At 41.8% G+C, this 20,216-nt stretch overlaps 1 protein-coding gene across 26 annotated transcripts in view; it reads right to left on the bottom strand.

Moving 5' to 3' along the window:
• Window positions 1–9,450, bottom strand: part of mapk8ip3 (mitogen-activated protein kinase 8 interacting protein 3) — a 32,169-nt gene extending 22,719 nt beyond the window's left edge. For all 26 annotated transcript variants that reach the window (XM_026165344.2, XM_026165352.2, XM_026165346.2 and 23 more), the window contains exons 1-4: window positions 8,402–9,450; window positions 4,103–4,223; window positions 3,203–3,273; window positions 1,348–1,439 (exon numbers count right to left, since the gene is read on the bottom strand). In XM_026165344.2, coding sequence (XP_026021129.1) covers window positions 1,348–1,439; window positions 3,203–3,273; window positions 4,103–4,223; window positions 8,402–8,707 — 590 coding nt within the window. In that variant the 5' untranslated portion in view covers window positions 8,708–9,450. The remainder of the gene's footprint in view (window positions 1–1,347; window positions 1,440–3,202; window positions 3,274–4,102; window positions 4,224–8,401) is intronic.
• Between the last annotated feature and the right edge of the window lie 10,766 nt (window positions 9,451–20,216).

Genomic DNA, 20,216 nt, shown 5'->3' with positions numbered 1-20,216 from the left:
ACTTAGTGAGGAAAAAATGAGCTGAGGTGAAGATGAAATATTCTCTTTAACGTTTAAAATCTGGTGTTTTAACTTTTTGGTGTTTAACTTTTTCTAGTGTCTCAGTTTTTTGGGGCTCTGGCTTGTTCACAGTCATGGTTAAGAAAGGCCAGCGGAAGCATAGTCCTGTCCCAGCAGCTTAATGGCAGCAAGACGATTAAAGTAATTGATGTCCAAAAAGGAGGAAAAGTCAACAAAAATACAGCAAACTCAATCAGAGCCTCGGAGAAATGGCAGCTAGTGACAATACTGGAGGTTTTGTTTAGTTCAGAAAGAAAAAGAAAACTTTCTGGAACAATTACAAATCAAACCCTTCTCTCACTTCAACCCTTCAACAAGATTTAGGAGACTCTGGAGCACAGATATAATCATCACAGGGAAGTTATTGAAGGGAAATCTTTCCTGCATACTTAACACAAAGTTGCATCAAAACTTTGCAAATGCCAAAAAAGGAAAGGGGGAAAAAAGGGTGCAGATTATCACCATGAGACCATCTCTGCAACTGTTCGGGGTTGAATCAATAATGTTTTGGATTCATTTTGCAGCCACTGACATTGGACATCCACTCGTAGAAGGACAAATGGATTCAATTAAAAACCTGCAAATATATCACTGTTTAAAAAAAAAAGAAGAAAAACCGCAAGCTGAAGGTTTTGCTACGACTTTTATGGTCATCTGTAACCTAAACATAGTCGGTCACAGTCTTTCGGTAGACTTCAAGAGAACCTGCATGCAAGAATCTCACAGTTTGACACCTTTTACAGGAAAAATAGGCTAAAAAAATCGAAACTAAAACTAAAAGATAGGTACTGCTGAAAGCATGCTCATCATTTACTCAATTGATTATTTACAGTATCAGAAGTCTGGAGCAAACTTCTTGCATGCCTTTCACTGTGGGTATTTTATGAGTTAGTGGACATATTGCTAAAAGTGACTAATCTGGAGCCTAGGTAGGCAGCTACACCAGATGTCCCGCTCCTCTTCTAGCTGTCGAGCCCATGGGATTGGCCCTGGCTCAACACAACAAGCTGGCACATTAAAGTCAAACTTCCTTCGTTTTTCTAATTATTTTCCACAGAGGTTTATAATGACTGTTGTGTCTGTTTGCACATCGCCTCTCCTCTCTGTTAGCGGGACACGGCAGCTGTTCAGTGTGGCTGATGACAAACGGCGCCAGCTTCAACACAAGAAATGTGCTGCAACACGAAAAGCCTGATAGATCTGTGCAAAACATGATAGTTCAGATCCACAGAAACAGACAATTACACACACACAGAATATAAATGAAAGAAAAAACAAAACACTCACGATCGTCCACAGCCGGTGCCTTCTGATTGGCTGTTACTCCCCGCCTGCTGCATTTTGGACCGCTCTATGTGCTCGACGTACGTCTGGATCATCTGTGATCCAAGAAATCAAGAACAAAAAATCGTTTTGAGAACAACCGGAGAGCAGGGCAATATCTATCTTTCTTACACTATATTTTACACTATTTATTTATTTATTGTACTTTTGCTTATAGTATCTTGTGGTGTTATGTAACTGAATGTTGTGCATTATGAATGTAAAAGCCCAGCAAGGAATAAGAGTTAAAAATTAGCAATAGCTATAAATGTCAGTTTCATGCTCCATATTGGTAGCATGCTATAGTGCTAATGCTAAGTATTCAGTCAACCTTCCAGACTGTTGAATTCAGGTGTTCCAATCACTTCCATGTTCACAGGTGTATAAAAATCAAGCACCCAGGCATGCAGGCTGCTTCTACAAATATTTGTGAAAGAATCTGTCGTTCTCACGGGCTCAGTAAAATCCAGCGTGGTACTGTGATAGGATGCCACCTGTTCACACATGAAATTTCCTCACTACTAAATATTCCACAGTCAGCTGTTAGTGGTATTATAACAAAGTGGAAGCGACTGGGAATGACAGGAACTGAGAGCAGGGTCAGCCGATGCAGAGGCGGATAGTGTGCAGAGGTCGCCAACTTTCTGCAGATTCAATCGTTAAAGAATTCCAGACTTCATGTGGCCTTCAGATTAGCTCAGAGCAATGTGTGGAGAGTTTAACAGTTCCATGGAAACAGCTGCATCCAAGCCGAAGTGACGAATCACGCTTCACTGTCTGACAATTCAATGGATGAGTCTTGGTTTGGTGGTTGCCAGGACAACGGTACTTGTCTGACTGCACTGTACCAAGCGTAAACCTTGGTGGAGTGAGGATAAAGGTGTGGGGATGTTTTTCAGGAGTTGGGCTCAGGCCCTTAGTTCCAGTGAAACGAACTCTTAATGCTTCAGCATACCAAGACATTTTGGCCAACTTCATGCTAACGACTTTAAGGGAACAGTTTTGGGTCCCAGATGGTCCAACATGACTGTGCACCATTGCACATAGCAAGCTCCATAAAGTTGTAGATGAGGAAGTTAGGTGTGGAAGAACTCAACTAGGATGCACAGAGTCCTGACCTCAACTCAACAGAAAATCTTTGGGATGAATTAGAGCGGAGATTGTGAGCCAGACCTCGTCAGTGTCTGAACTCACAAATGTGCTTCGGGAACAATGGTCAAAAATTCCCATAAACACTCCTAAACTTGTGGAAGTCTTCTTCCCAGAAGAGGTGAACCTGTTATAGCTGCAAAGGGTGGGCCAACATCATATTAAACCCTATTGATTAAGAACAGGATGTTACTCAAGTTCAAATGCGTGCGAAGACAGATGAGCAAATACTTTGGGCAATATAGTGTATGTTGAACCACATCGTCCTCTTTAAATAAATACATTGACAATATAAAAGATTAGAGTTATTTCATGATTGACCTATAATCTACTACACACTGTGTTTTGTGAATTAATGGATAACCAGACTGATGGGGGTCAAAAGTGCTTTGAATACTTCACATATATCACACATATTTAGATACTCTGAGTTGTAGAAAACAAAAAAACACCATTCTGCTTCTTTTACTGAAACATCGCTCATGATGGCTGTATCATTCAAGCTTAGTATCATGAATATTTGAAATGACTGTGAGCATGTTTGGTGGATTATGCCGATATGGGGCCTAATGTGTAATAAATCCTAGCTAGAAATCAAAAAGAAAAGAGTAGGTGTTCAGCAGAATATCTAACTCTTGTGATTTCACAGGAGGGCCCAAAGTTTGCTCACCTCAGTGTGGCGCTGATGCAGAGCGTTGTACTCTTTCTTCATGTCTGACTCTCGCTCTTCCAGCCGAGTGACTGTGAAGCAGACGGACACAACATCAACTTCAGCAGCAACAAGAACAAAAGTACATTTAAACAGCAGTGACGTCCAGCTCACTTTATAACCTTTCACCAATTAAATGGACATGAAGTATCATTTTGGATTGCATAGTAGGAGTGCAAAGTTATGAAATTGAAATGATTGCAAATTTATGTTTGCCTGCTTGTATTTAAATTGCTGCACTATTTAATATAGTAATCATTGGGGGAGAAACAAAGAAACATTAAGGGTACAGTGGATCCCCGCAAACATACAAATAAATAAATCCCAAAGCTAACTGGATGCCTGTATTTATAATGTACAGCAAAGAAAATCAGTGTTTCATTTCAAAATCAACCAAAGTCTAAAAATACATCCTGAGCGTGTCTACTTCTCTTTCTGCCTTCCCTTCAAAACTACAGTGGAAATGTATCCTGGAGCCTCTGTGTTATCTCTCCTGCTGTCCTCCTTCTTACACACACACACACACACACACACACACACACACACACACACACACACACACACACACACACACACACACACACACACACACACACACACACACAGCTGTTAAACACTATTTCCAGTGTTTTGAATGAGCCTCAGCAGCCACATGTACAGCATATTCTATTAGACAGGACAGTGTAGTGTAGACAGGAAGGCAGTGGAGAAAAGCGGGAGCACGATGACCTTCAGAGGACAGCCTGGGGCGGACTCAAACCCAGGACCCTGCAGTAAGCAGTACAACCTTCGGTATAAGGGTCACCCTTTGAGCCAGGTGTCCTACATGCACTGCATATAACATGACATCTATGCACTCACTCTGGTCAGAATAGTTCTTTGCCTTCAGCTCCAGCTGTTTCCCCTGTAGCTCCAAAAACTCCACCTGTATCTGCAGGTCCTTCTTCTCAGCCTCCAGCGAATCCTCAAATTCAATAAATTTCTGATAAAAGGCAAACAAGAGAAAAAAATAGACTAAGAAATTAATTTACAGACTCTAAAAGCGAAAGGTCACATAAAATTTGCATTTTTGTTATAATTCATATGAAGGGAAACAGCATATCATTTTACTTCATATTGTCTATGAATTACATAATTGTTCATATCAGCTTCAGAGCAGTGTGTTTTCAGGATACATCGGGGCTTTTGTGCACATGTCAAAAAATGAAAACTGAACTCACTTTACATGTGGTTATATGTGCCAGTAGTATCTGTGTATTATGGTAAAAGTATTTCACAGTTTGTCTGTAATAGATTTATCTCACAATACAGGCAGAAACACAGAGCTGCCTACTCCCCCCGCCATGCTGCCTGTTCCATTTTTTTAAATAAAGCTGCTCACAATGACGTCCTTTTTTCCGCAAGTCCACAAAGTCTTAATACGGTAATCCTCTGACTGCAGACAGACCTTGGAAACACCAACGTGCAGCAGATACACGCCACACAAAATAGCAAGCACTGCAACACAACAGCACTCTGAAAATACAACCAGTGCTGATGCTGTACCTAAAGCATTAATTGCAGGGAATGAACAACACTTGTCATTGACACATGTAGAAATATCTCCACGGCTACAGGGAAAAGGTCACTAAAGAATTTAACCAAGTTTAATGAATTACCGAATATGTGGCAAAACACACCCTGACCCACGCAGCACAGTAAACAACACTAATGCTGTGGTCTCCTTGCAGCTTTAGCAGAAGGAGAATGTGAAATTCTTGGAGAAATTGCAGAGTGATTGCTGCAGCATTCTTGTAGCTGCTGCAGTTTTTGCACTGTACTCATGGTGCAGGAAGAGCGAACCTCCAGCCTTGTCACTGCTGAACATCCACAGCATTAACATACTATAGATTCAATGATAAACGACCGAGTTTACGCATCAAAACACTGTCTTTGTGACACACTAGATGTCTTTGTTTTTCGCTGAAACAAAACACAGCAATATCTTTCGTCCTGCCCCCCTCAGACTGGGAAGGTGCCCTTCAAGTCCATCCCTCTATCCCCCATGCCTTTATCTGCACGAGGCTCCTAAACCCGTGCAAGTAAAGGCACATCGCTTTCCATTAAAATGCAGTGTTAGTGAGGCACAGCTTGCAGTGTGCACTGGTGTAACTACAGAAGCAAGAAAAACACGGTGCATTCTCATAAATAACTTTAAACTGTGCGAACAGCACTCAGACAGGTAACGTGACACAGCGTAGGAATGAACGTTTGCGCGGTCCAGTCGGAATAATTCTCATTAAGCAATCCTGCGATGTGTGACAAGTGAAACTAAGGAGCTTTCCTGACAAACTGACTCTAAGTGTGACTGCAGTGTGGTCACACGCTCAACTGTGACCACACTGATATCTGAGGAGTTATATCTGAGTGATATCTGAGGAGGGTGTGAAGTCACAACAGCATTAGGAGGAGCAGAGGAAAATCTGAAATCTTTGAAATTATTATAAAATCTAGAGGTTAAGATAACATGTGGAGCATAGCTCGTTAATCCTTTGTATGTAAATCACATTAAGAGAGATGGGGAAAAGATGGCTGGAGACAAACACAGGATGTTTTAGCAGGAGATGCTACAAAATGGTTAAATTTGTGCTTGTGGGTATCTCGGTCGAACGCTTCATGAGTAAAAAGATGCGGCTGTTGTCTTTGTTTACCATTAGCTCTAATAACTTTGTAATGTGAGCTGCCTTTTCTGCTTGTTGTTGTCCATGTCTTGCAGGAGGAGGCATTATTGTTTTCCTCAGACTCTGTTTGCTTCTTTTTCCTCTTATTATCCTTAGACTCTTTCCGATCTGGCCTGGGCTGCCTCGCCTCTGCCGTAGCTTCATAAAACCCTCAGTCTGTTTCTTTCTCTCTGCTTTTGTTATTCTCACTCTCTCTCTGCTTCTCATGAGCACAAATCAGATTACAGTCCCAGACTCCCCCAGTGAGCTCTGTGTGCTATTGATTTCCTGTGACTTCTACCCATTTGCACATCATCCCATCCCCCTCTGCACCCCAGTGATGGAGAAAACTGTCTGTTTATTTGTCATCTAAGGTCATCAAACAAGTACAGGTTTGTGCAAAAGTGTGGGCAGCCCTGCACGAAACTTCAAATCTTAAATATGCAATGTCTTCGAGACAGCTTGTGCCAGAAGTGCAAAGAGAGATTTGCATGTGCGTGACAAAAATCTAGGCAAGAAAAGAGTCCCTGCTGACGACAAAGAGAAGATCTGAGTTCTATACAGTGTTTTGGGGGTTTTTGGCACACATATAAATAGCATGTAAAGGCATGCATTGTTGTTACAGTTTTCCTTTTCAGTTTCTGCAGAGGCACGACTGATGGCTCAGCACCTACTTTAACCTGCAGCACATGTTCATTTTCAAGTACTGGCCCTACAAAATCTCATTTTCACAATAAGCATTTTCAGTCTGTAATGATATTAAACCGAAGCTTAAATACAAGGCAGCTTAAAGTGAAAACAAACTAGATAACTAACAGAGGGGACGGCGCTGGGGAGAGCAGATGACAAAGTGGGCTAAAAGCTGAGCTAAGCTGACACCAGCAAGGCTGCCACTGATACTCTGAGGCCTCTTTGGATGGGAGGAGGATTAAAGTTGCTTTATGATGTCTGCCTGCAGGATCTCACTGCTGTTATGACACCACTCAGGTAAAAACAGAGGAGATAAAAGTGGCTGCAGGTGGAGTTCAGTCTGTAATTTAATAGCCCCGTATTGAAACACACTTTTTGTTGTTTGTGTTCCTGTTCTTTCACTGTTTTCGAGTGCAAACGCCCACACAGAGAGTCACGCTGACTGTGCCTTTATCTTCATGCATGTCCTGCTAACATGTCCTCCCTCACTTTGTGTTTGCATACTGTGTTTGTGTTATATTTGCATATACTTCTGCTGTGTTGTGTTAAAGTTTAAGGAAGGAGCACTTAAAATTCCATGTGTGATGATGGTGGTAGCAGCACTGTTAACGGTTAGCTGGAGTACTGGCAGGAAAAAAGTGATAATAAAAATCTGTAATAGTGACAAAGCTATTAACTTTAACTTTAAAGTTAAACAGCAATATTTGGAAAACTTGTAGTAACAGAATTAATCGATGTTAGATTTTAACTTCATTTCATAAAGAATCTGATGTTGATAAACAGACAACGAGGGTAAAACTGTAAGATGTCTTTTGTTTCAATGCATGTGCTTAACTTCAAAGGTCAGAAGGGGGGCACAGGGTGGCACTGCCCACCCCCAGAAATATGATTGTCTCAGACAGTTCTTACAGTACAGATGCGAGCTGGAGTATAATGAGTGATGGTGTATTACTTGTAGCACATTTACTCAAGTATGTTACTGAAGTTTTCCTGGTTTCTATTTCCACTTCACTATATTTTCAGTACAGTTATTATCCTTGTACTCCATACCATTTAATTTACTCTAATTTAGCAGATTTTAAAATTTAAATCTATGGATCTAAAAATCTATATTATTATTATTATTAACATTATTCATAAAACTCCCCGTAGCAACATGATTAACATGATTAAAATTGTCTCCAGTCGTAAGATTAAAGTGATAAAGATATAAATGGACCAATAACTATGATCCGGTAATGCAATGCTTAGGATTCTGCCATAAACCCATATTTGGATGCAGGATTACAACTTTTACTCACCTAAAGTATCTAAATACTTATTTATCATGTTGCAAAAACATTGTTTTAAACCAAAACAATGGTTTACCTTTATAATAACACCATCTGCATGTGGACTCCTAATTGATAATTATGATAATTGTGCCTAGTGTTTTCAACATTGCTGTGCACCCCTGCCTTGGTCTGCCCATCCCTGGGCCCCCTGATTTCAGAAATCCCGGAAACGTCCCTGTTGTTTACCTGGTTGACCCTCTTTAAAAGAAAAAGAAACTTCCAGTGGTGTCTCTATACTGATTTAAATATCCCTAAGTAATGTAAGCAGTGTGTTTACGAGTGACTGCAGTGCATTGACACTAATAATACGTTTAGCAATCCCTGTCACGGGCCTAAACATGAGTCACATGTGCCTACAGAACAGGACGGCTGGAAGTGATGATAATGACGGGCCTGCGGTGGCCGGTGGTGCTGTGTGGGGAGCTCTTTTAACGCACCTCCTCCGCCTGCTTGCGCAGCGCTTTCTCCCTCTCATACTGGGTGATGAGCTGCTCGTTGTCCTCCTTCAGCAGCTCCAGCTCCACCTCGTGCTCCTGGTTCTCCGTCAGCACCGCGTCGAGGTTTTCCAGGACGTTTACCACAAGCGGCATCAGCTCCTTCACCACCTCCTCATCGTAGCTGTGTATCAGCCGCTCGAACTCCCGGTAGATGCTGTTTGCCAGGCCCGACACCCGCTCCGACATCACGGAGCCGGAGCCGTAGTCGTCCTGGTAGACCACCTCGTCTATCTGCAGCTCCATCATCTTGGCAGCTGTGGTCCAGATGAAGCTGCGCCTCCTCTCAACAGTTTTTCAGGCCCTCCTAAAAGGCGAGGGTGTCACCGCTTTTGAATGCGCTCAGCACGGGGGAAGGGGCACATTCAATCACAGTCTGCCTTCAAAAAGGAGAACAGTCATGCCATTTTGCAGCAGGTTTACAGAACGGAGGCAGACTGTTGTGTGCGCATAACCTTGATTCCCCTGCTGAAAATATCGGTTCTAATAAACTGATATGAATAGACCCCCTCCTCCTCCTCCTCCTCCTCCCGCTCCTCCAGCCAGTTACGGGCTATCTCCTCCAGTCGCGGCCCTGTTATCCCTGTCCTCCGGCAGAAAGCATCAGATCCTGGGCGCTGTGGATGGGCACTGGGCCAGCCTGTAGATCGTCCATGCCGAGAAGCGAAACGCCTTCGTCGATGGTATTGCACCTGCCTCTCAGCAGCCGCAGCCATGGACCCCAGCCATTGCTGGCAGGGAAAATAAATAATTAATAAATAGGTAAATAAATATTCTAGTTAGTCTTCCCGATAATCGCCGATGGCCGATCCCCCACTATAGTCTCGTTTTATCCATATCTTTTCCTCTTCCGGCAGGCCGCCGATGCTGCTGGCCAGACTCGGGCGTTTTTTGGTGATGTCTCCCTGTGGGAGAGGCTCTCTGTGCTGCTCAGATGGAGGAGCCAGCTGACCGACTCTGGCTGACGTCACACCGTCTGCATAGAGCAAGCAGAGGCAGTGCGTCAAGTCAGCGAGGCAAAACCGGAAGTTGGCTGCAAAATTTCACAATAAGCTGCATAGGTTAGAGCAGAGTGCTAGCATATAATGGGCAGGTTTTTGACAGGGCTTCCACACAAACGCAAAGCAGAAGATGAAGCAAATATGTTTCCAAACTAACTTCCTTCCAAGCCAAATACTAGAAAATATGATGAGGCATATCTTATCTTGCTTTTGGCTTCACCTGCACAAGTGCCAAGGTAGGTCTCCCCAACAGAATTAGTTCCCCCTGCGTCGGGAGCACGCGCTGGGCTGTCCAAATCACGTACAAACAGTATCCCACATTCTTGATTTTTAGTTCACAAATACTTCTTATAAACTACTCCTGACCAATGACTACAGTCATTGCTGCTGACATTTTGGAGATCTTAGCTCTTTATACAGTAAAGTTACAGTGGGACACAAATAATATCAGGCTGATCCTGCCACAAATCACGGACAAACAGTATACCACAGTTGTTTATGTTTTTGAACCCATTTTGCACAGAGAGACATGAAACATGTTACTTTGTGTCTCTGTGCAGGCCAGGGCCAATTATATGCCGCAGCCTAAAGGCAGCTGAGTTGCAGAGGCCAGAGTGATCACCTGGCTTTGTGGCATAGCTGGCTCTGGCCTTGGACTGTGTGTTTTTACTTCACAGGCAAATTGGACACTGGACTGTTTTATCTTTTACTTTTTGATCATTGTGTTAATAAATTACCTTTTAGAATTTTATTGACTGTCATCTTTTTGCCTATGGCTGCGACATTGGTCAGACCTAGAATCTTTTTGTGTGTGTACAACTGTGGCAAAAGTGTTCCCTCAATGGCAGTGGCCTTCTGCAGCAGCTCAAAACAGCTGGAGGAGCTCGAGGAACGAGCCAATAGGATGAGCCGAAAGCGGGCAACATATGACAGACGCTCACATCCTATGTCAGTACCTCACTGGATCCGAGCTCATCTCAGGGAGCTGATCGGTCTGTATGAAATGATGAATAACTGTGAGTTATTGTGCCAAGACCTGCAGTTCCTCTAATGGCCACTTGAGTCTGTCTCTCCATAGACTCTCATGTTAAAATGTGCAACTGTAAAGCAGAAATAAACACGTTTACAGCTTGACACAGGGACCTTTTTGGTTTTGTGTGACTACTTTTCTCCTTCCCAAAAACTCTACCCTGTTTATATTTTATATACAAGTGAATTTATAATGTCAGTGCCTTTCCCAAGAGTCTTGGGGATCATCAAGATGTTTTTGGTAAATGTGAGAGGGCCTTTGGGACCTTGGTTTTCTCCTTGAACTCTCCCATGGATGCCATTTTTGCCCAGTCTCTACCTGATTGTTGAATCATGAACACTGACCTGCAGTTCTTTAGATGTTGTTCTGGTTCTTTTGTGGCCTCCTGGATGAGTCATTGCTGCACTCTTGGAGTAATTTTAGTAGGCTGGACACTCCTGGGAAGGTTCTAACCCTTTAATATGATCTATGGTTTCATAATTGGATCAATACGAACACAACTGGATTGATACTTTGTTTCTATCCTCAAAGTTCAGCATGTATCCCATTGTCCATCCATCCATACATTTATTCTGCAATTGCACAATGACAGACCGCCAGTCTGTCGCAGGACTACAGATTACACCGAGACACAGCCAATCTAATCCCACTATATCCCACTGAACTGTGCATTTTTAAAAGCTTGTTTTTATTAAAAATATTTTCATTCCAAGTCTTTATAGCCTATAACAAACTTACACAACAGAAGCTGACCCAAACTCCTTTAAAGACAGCACATTTACATTTCAGGTCTCTAAAAATCCACAGTATCAATACACAAGAAAACTGTGTTAACTAGTATATTACTGTGGGTTGTTAAACTTACAACATTGTTGTGTTGGTGTTCATGAAAATGTGTTCTGAACTTGGCAAATGTACGATGATTCAGCTCATAAATAATAACACACTGCTCTCCCCTACATAAGCTCCCTTTATAGGTTAAAAGTATCGGTATCTGCAATACTGCTCTTAATTTACTCGATAACGAAATTTGCAGGATGCACAGCACTGCTGCTGATAAGTAGCAAAATAACTGAATATGTCAGGAAATAGTTCACTAGATATATAAATAAGTAATTAAAATATACATTTACTTAGTTTAAAATGCTCTGTATTTCTATTTTTAAATAATTAATTACACATTTTTAATTAATTCTAGTTTTATTCCAGACCCCAATATACTGAGGGTGGGCTTGCACTTTGGGGTCCCCCAGTTGCTGCCCTATGTATTTGCATAATGATCTTAACTGCTTTCATAGAGAAACACCTTTAAAAAAGCCTTATAATTTAACTTATAACTTTCTTACAAGTGTGGTGTGTATTCTCAACATAGGAATGTACCGCATTAGGATTTAATGCCGCATTTGACCTCCGACCTTTTGTTCTGACTTGTCATACAGACTATAGTGAGGGTCAAAAAGATGATAATGTTATTTAGAGCTATGTTCCTTACTGCTTTTGGCAACATTTAGGAGATTATATACCAATATATGTGGATTCTAATATCACATATCCTGTCGTCCTGTATCTCTGTGAGGTCAGAGGTCAAATTTACAAATAAATACCTCTTATCTGTGACCTACTCCTACATAAAGTTTGTGTAATCAGAGTAAAACATCTGCCATATTTTAATACAATGGTTGCTACTAAAATGTTTGATTTTGAATAGAAGACAAGCACACATGTTCAGTCTAGGCTGAAAATGTACACATTTGTGTGACAATGAAAACATGCAATATTCACAATATAATTTTTTTTAGGACTTTATTAATGAATAAAAAAAATCAATTTGGAATGCCCAATAAGATCGCAGGGCTCGCAAAATTGCCCGTCGGGCTTTATGATAACCCGACGGGCGATTTTGCGAGCTCGATTTTGGTCGCCCGACCGAAGATATCGCTAGCTCCGGGACGTCGGGCTAGCGATTTTGCGAGCCCTGAGTTGTGTATTAGTTGACAAAAATAAAACCCCAATAATCTGACAATTCCCTCTGAGCAAGCACTCGGCGACAGTGGGGAGGAAAAACTTTCTGCAAGCTGCACTACATGAGAGACATCTTCATTAGGAGGCAAGATAAAGATCACTATTTTACATGTTTATAGTGAAATAAATTTATATTAAAAAATACTTGTATGTGCATGAATATGTTAAGAAGCATATTTGATTGTTTGTTCTACTTTTTAAAATTTATTTATACTGTAAAACTGTTCATTTTCATTTGTTGCCTCAAGGCAACACTGCGCAGTTAGCCCAATTTTTTTCAGGCAATATAATGCATTTGGATATGTGTGTAGAGATGTGTTTGTGTGCATTTATATGATCATAGTCAATGTTTTTTACTTTAGAATCTACTCATAATTACAGGACATGGATGTAAAAACTTTTTATGCAAGGAAACCAAAGGAATGTGCACTTTCTGTCCTCAGAAAGTGAGGACAGTGAGTTTTCAGGGAGTGACAGTGAAGTAGAGGAGTGGATCCCTGAATGAGGTTTGAGGGACACTTAGGAGCTCAGGGGTCAGGGGTCAGTTGGTAAAGTAACTGTGTCTGTGTGTGTGTTAGTGCCCACATACCAAGCAGGTCTGGCCAGGATCTGGTATCAAGCCGGGACTTTGAGTAATCTGGGAGAGTAGAAAAGCGCTACATAAAAATCAGTCCATTCACTGTCTGAACAGAGTTTCAGCATGTTACTTTTGCACTGTTTTGCATGTTCTGGCACATGTTGTTATTGCATGGCTTGATTAAGGTACACATTATGCTGACATCTGGGGCCAGAGCTGAAACCGTTCTGGGCCAGCACAGGGCCAGAAGTGTGTCTACAACTGGCCCGTGGCTGCACACCACCTACAGATGGCCCACATACCGCAATGAATAACGGCCCTTTGGTGGCCCAGATCATGTTTGCCAGAGGTAATCTACACATGGGCCAGCACAGGACGACCAGGGTGTCTGAAACTGGCCTTGTGCTGGCCCATGTGTGGGCCACCTCTGGCAAACCAGGTCTGGGCCACCAAAGGGCCGTCATTCTTTGCGGTATGTGGGCCATGTGTAAGCACATTGTGTGGGCCTGATCCCTGCCATACCAATATTGCTGTGTGGGTGTCAGTGTGTGTGGTCATGTATTACTTATTGTTGTGGGGACACAAATTTGTTTACACACTCATATTATGAGGTCTCGCCTACTTTATTGGGTGATTTTAACATCCATGTAGATGCTAAAAATGACAGCCTCAACATGGCATTTAATCTGTTATTAGACTCAATTGGTTTCTCTCAAAATGTAAAAGAACCCACCCACCACTTTAATCACACTCTAGATCTTGTTCTAACATATGGCATCGAACCTGAACATTTAACAGTGTTTCCTGAAAACCCTCTCCTGTCTGATCATTTCCTGATAACATTTACTTTTACAATAACTGATTACACAGCGGTGAAGAGTAGACTTTATCAAAGTAGATGTCTTTCTGAAAGCACTGTAACTAAGTTTAAGAATATAATCCACCCACTGTTATCATCTCCAATGCCCTGTACCAACACAGAGCAAAGCAGCTATCTGAACGCTACCCCAACAGAGGTCGATTATCTTGTTAATAATTTCACCTCCTCACTACGTACGACTCTGGATACTGTAGCTCCTGTGAAAACTAAGGCCTCAAATCAGAAGTACCTGACTCCGTGGTATAATTCTGAAACACGTACCCTAAAGCAGATGACTCGTAATCTGGAGAGGAAATGGCGTGTCACAAATCTAGAGGATCATCATTTAGCCTGGAGAAATAGTTTGCTGCTTTATAAGAAAGCCCTCCGCAAAGCCAGAACATCTTACTATTCATCACTGATTGAAGAAAATAAGAACAACCCTAGGTTTCTCTTCAGCACTGTAGCCAGGCTGACAAAAAGTCAGAGCTCTTTTGAGCCAACCATCCCTTTAACGTTAACTAGTAATGACTTCATGAACTTCTTCACAAATAAAATTTTTATCATTAGAGAAAAAATTACCAATAATCATCCCACAGATGTAATATTATCTACAGCTACTCTTAGTACCATTGATATTAAGTTAGACTCTTTTTCTCCAATTGATCTTTCTGAGTTAACTTCAATAATTACTTCCTCCAAACCATCAACGTGTCTTTTAGACCCCATTCCTACAAAACTGCTCAAAGAAGTCCTGCCATTAATTAATTCTTCGATCTTAAATATGATCAACCTATCTCTAATAATCGGCTATGTACCACAGGCCTTCAAGCTGGCTGTAGTTAAACCTTTACTCAAAAAGCCATCTCTAGACCCAGCAGTCTTAGCTAATTATAGGCCAATCTCCAACCTTCCTTTCATATCAAAAATCCTTGAAAGAGTAGTTGTCAAACAGCTAACAGATCATCTGCAGAGGAATGGTTTATTTGAAGAGTTTCAGTCAGGTTTCAGAGCTCAGCACAGCACAGAAACAGCTTTAGTGAAGGTTACAAATGATCTTCTTATGGCCTCTGACAGTGGACTCATCTCTGTGCTTGTCCTGCTAGACCTCAGTGCAGCGTTCGATACTGTTGATCATAATATCCTATTAGAGCGATTAGAACATGCTGTAGGTATTACAGGTACTGCACTGCAGTGGTTTGTATCATATCTATCTAATAGACTCCAATTCGTGCATGTAAATGGAGAGTCCTCTTCACACACTGAGGTTAATTATGGAGTTCCACAGGGTTCAGTGCTAGGACCAATTCTGTTTACATTATACATGCTTCCCTTAGGCAGCATCATTAGAAGACATAGCATACATTTTCACTGCTATGCAGATGACACCCAGCTCTATCTGTCCATGAAGCCAGATAACACACACCAATTAGTTAAACTGCAGGAATGTCTTAAAGACATAAAGACCTGGATGGCCGCTAACTTTCTGCTTCTTAATTCAGATAAAACTGAGGTTATTGTACTCGGCCCTGAAAATCTTAGAAATATGGTATCTAATCAGATTCTTACTCTGGATGGCATTACCTTGGCCTCCAGTAACGCGGTGAGGAACCTTGGAGTCATTTTTGACCAGGACATGTCCTTCAACGCACATATTAAACAAATATGTAAGACTGCTTTCTTCCATTTGCGCAACATCTCTAAAATTAGAAATATCCTGTCTCAGAGTGACGCTGAAAAACTAGTTCATGCATTTATTACTTCCAGGCTGGACTACTGTAATTCATTATTATCAGGATGTCCAAAAAACTCACTGAAAAGCCTTCAGCTAATCCAAAATGCTGCAGCAAGAGTCCTGACAGGGACTAGAAAGAGAGAGCATATTTCTCCTGTTTTGGCTTCCCTTCATTGGCTTCCTGTTAAATCCAGAATTGAATTCAAAATCCTGCTCCTCACATACAAGGTCTTAAATAATCAGGCCCCATCTTATCTTAATGACCTTGTAGTACCATATCACCCTATTAGAGCGCTCCGCTCTCGCTCTGCAGGCCTACTTGTTGTTCCTAGAGTATTTAAAAGTAGAATGGGAGGGAGAGCCTTCAGTTTTCAGGCCCCTCTTCTGTGGAACCAGCTTCCAGTCTGGATTCGGGAGACAGACACTATCTCTACTTTTAAGATTAGGCTTAAAACTTTCCTTTTTTCTAAAGCATATAGTTAGGGCTGGACCAGGTGACCCTGAATCCTCCCTTTGTTATGCTGCAATAGATGTAGGCTGCCGGGGGATTCCCATGATGCATTGAGTTTTTCCTTTCCAGTCACCTTTCTCACTCACTATGTATTAATAGACCTCTCTGCATTGAATCATATCTGTTATTAACCTCTGTCTCTCTTCCACAGCATGTCTTTATCCTGTCTTCCTTCTCTCACCCCAACCGGTCGCAGCAGATGGCCGCCCCTCCCTGAGCCTGGTTCTGCCGGAGGTTTCTTCCTGTTAAAAGGGAGTTTTTCCTTCCCACTGTCGCCAAAGTGCTTGCTCATAGGGGGTCATATGATTGTTGGGTTTTTCTCTGTATCTATGAAGCGCCTTGAGGCGACTTTTGTTGTGATTTGGCGCTATATAAATAAAATTGAATTGAATTGAAATTGAATTGAATTTATGGGGACAAATTGCAAGGTAAATCATTCAATTTTAGGGTGAAGGCTTGAGTCAGGGTTAGGGTAAGGTTCAGGCAGGGACTTGTGATGGGTAGAGTCAGGATAAGTCTCCAGGAAATTAATGTAAGTTAATGTAATGTCCCCAAAATTTTTTGTGCGTGTGCGTGTGCGAACCCTACAGCTCGACCCACAGAGGAAAAGAAGCTTCTGATGAAAGGTTCACTTTCTAATATGGTTACAGCATGCTCTTTGTAGACCCTAATAATGAGCTCGTAAACATATCTGTGGTCTAATGCCATGAATGTCAGTATTACATCTGGGTCTTTCCACTTCTCTATGAGAGAATTGTACATCATATTACTGAGGAATATCACATGTACAGCGGGGATTGGAATCCTTTTGATTCGAGGCCAGACTTTACTGAACAACTGTTTGGCGATAGTATCAGCTTTTTCAGAAGAGCAGGGTGAGTCTGCATTTTCGACAATCTGCTTCACCAAGTCCTCAATACACATTTCCACAGAAGACTTGTATTTTTGAACCTCTCCAGCTGCCCTAAGGGCAGGATTCTGCAACGATTTGATCAAGTGATTTTTAATTGTATGAACCGTCACCCTGCGCATTAAGGGGTTCCTGTCATTCAGTAACTTTAACAAAGGTTTTTCTTTGCAAAGTGTTTGGAGCTCTTGGTAAATGGCCTTATCGAGACCTTTTAATTTTTTTTCATCTACATACAGGTCTTTGATGTTGACATCAGACACCACATTGTCAAAGAGCAGCTTGTGTAGTTTAGCTGAAGGTTTGTAGCGGGACGTTTTTTCAGCATGTGAGAGTACACCATGAATAAGTGCGCTCACGTGCTCATTTTTGCCAGCATCATAAGATCTGCCAGTAACTCCAGATGATGATTTTTCTCCCGGTATTGGAAATATAATATCTTTAAATTCGTTCAAAAGTGTCTGGGAGATATTGTCAGTTTCTGGTAGCTGGTCTTCATCATCCTCTGTTTTTCCACACCATGCGAAAAACCTTGTAAGTAGGTTTCGCTTCTTTCGAAACAGGTGGTCTTTGAATATCGAAATCACCACTTGTTGGTACGGCGAAGGTACAGCCAACGCAATGATAACAAGGTTAGGTGTAATACCCAGTACCTTTGTAATGTCTTTGAAAATTGCCTTTGCAAGACTTTTGATCCTCTTTTTTTATATTTAGAGTTTCTTCTTTAAGTTGCGCCCACAGAGCTATGAAGAGACCCTGCTGAATCTCATCGGATGGCGACACATTGGCCTCTCTTGAGGCATGTGTGATTACTGCCTTTATGAGCTCTTTAACAAGCAACTGTTCCCCTGACAGTGGAGCTTCCACTGTCACATCATTACAAGGTGCAGAGGGCTCAGCCTCGCACACGTCACACTCCTTTGTGGAGTCCTTGGTGGGCTCAGGCACTGGTGCATCTTTTGGCCCCTCATGATTCAGTTGCTGGGTGCATGAATTGTGGCAACATGCACAGTGCTCCGATTTCTCCCCCAAGTTGACACCCGGCCCTTGGCCGAAACCACCCTCACAGTCCTTGATCATTGCCATGAGTTCCGTTAAGCAGATGTGAATCACCGATGATGTAATGCTGCCAAGTGAACGCATGGTGTTTTCATGTGGGCACCCTGTTTTCAGTGCACCCTACTGTTCGTCTGTCATAGTAATAAAGAAGTCCCTAATTTTGTCTTTTATATTATCCCTGGAAGAATTCATGTTTATATTTTCAGGCGTTTTCTGCAAACTATTGTGTTTGGCTGTGAAACACTAATGCTTCTTACTAAACTGAACGGGTAACTAACAGTTTCACTCAGTAGGTGGCAGCAAACTACAAACAATGGTTGCATTTTACACTCATCCGTTTTCATTAGAGGCAGAACCCAGAAGCACATCCAGGTTTAGGTCTACTGCTTGGTGCTACACGAAGGCTCAACAGACCAAAACTTACATACATTTGGATAAATCCAAGTAAGAAGAAACCATGTCAGTGAACATCCATAACCAGACATGGATTAGCCTACACCTAAACCTACTGATATGTTCACTGACTTTTTCTCTTAGTCTGGAAATGGACTTAATCAACCCATTACTCAATTGAATTGATTATCATGACCCTCACTAATATCCACTTAATAAGTTAAAAGTGATGTGCAAAACCCATCAGCCAAAGTAGTATAAATATTTTAACTTTTAGCAAACCCAGCAGGTTATTTAAGTGATTTCACATCATATTTTCAAACGGCTTGTCCATTGTTAATATATCCCACATAAGAGAAGAGCAGTCATGGAGTTGTTGCTCCTCATGATTTCTAACTAGTCAAGCTATTTAATATTTTTGTCCAGCCAGTCACTCAGAACCCATTTTTGTCATGTTTGAGTCACTTATAGCCACCACCTTCAGCTCAGGAGGACGCTAACAAGTCGAATGACCTGATAGATGTTTGCTGAACATGGTGGTTAACATCAGCACCTACATTAAAACCAACACAAAGACCCTGTTTTGTGTGGGCTGCTCGATACCATGAAGGAAGACCTCTGAACATCTCAGTTTTTATACATCTTAATACATTCTCAATCATCCAGGTAAGTAAATCTCCAAAAGTTGATTCTGTTCATCTGGACGTAGCGTTTTCAGTGGGAGAAAGTTTTCGTCACTTAAACAAGTGACTGCTTCGGTCTCAGCTGACTGCAGCTTTCCCCAGTCTTATACAGTACATTTGCAAAATGACTGAAACCAGCTCACTGAAGGAATAATGGGCTGGGAGGTCAGTTCCTTAATCTTAATTATGCAAATTCTCATGACCACTGATCAAAGACCACTGATCAATGGCCATGAGTACCATTCTCAGAGAGTTGGGGAATGGCTGCAATCACAGCTTTGTAAGATGGCGAAAGATGTACCCTTAGGCCCCCTCCTCGATTCAGAGATGACCTCCTTGACTCCGCTTAAACCAGCGTTCCTCCCTATCCAGGATGTTACATCCTCATCATTGAAACAGTGTCCACTGCCCTGTAGGTGTAAATAGACTGCAGAGTCCTGGCCTGATGAGGTAACTCTTCTATTTATAAGATTGAGGAAACCTGCAGTCAGCTGAGACTGAAGAAGTCACTTGTATGAGTGACGAAACGTTTCTCCCACTGAAAATGATACGTCCAGATGAACAGAATCAGCTTTTGGACAGTTTTTATACACAAACACACAAGCAAACAGTGTTTTATGTGCTGTCATCTGTACCGTTGCTTCAAATAGAAATGTTTAAAAATTCTATACAGATTCTGTGGCTGCGAAGCAAAAATAAACTCCCTCCGGGCAGAAGTGGCCATTTTTGTATGTGGGGAGAAAAAAAGAAGCGGCTTCCAGAGAGTGCTGCCCGAGGACAAATTCAGACAAAAGCACCACTGTCAGTGATTCAAAATGGGACAGACAACACTGGATTGTATGTCAGATTTACACAAATCCTCATAAGCATCAACGGGAGAGATGAATTCCAGTTTAACAAAATGTACATGTTTAAATTAATCACCCCTGAGTGTTTCTCAGTTTTTAGTAGATGATGAATGCAGACACAGTAAACAAACTC

The sequence above is a fragment of the Astatotilapia calliptera genome, chromosome 4, assembly GCF_964374335.1.
Source record: "Astatotilapia calliptera chromosome 4, fAstCal68.1, whole genome shotgun sequence".
Taxonomy (NCBI): Eukaryota; Metazoa; Chordata; class Actinopteri; order Cichliformes; family Cichlidae; genus Astatotilapia; species Astatotilapia calliptera.
The sequence above is the reverse complement of the archived record's forward strand: the minus strand, read 5'-3'. Positions and strand labels throughout refer to the sequence as shown.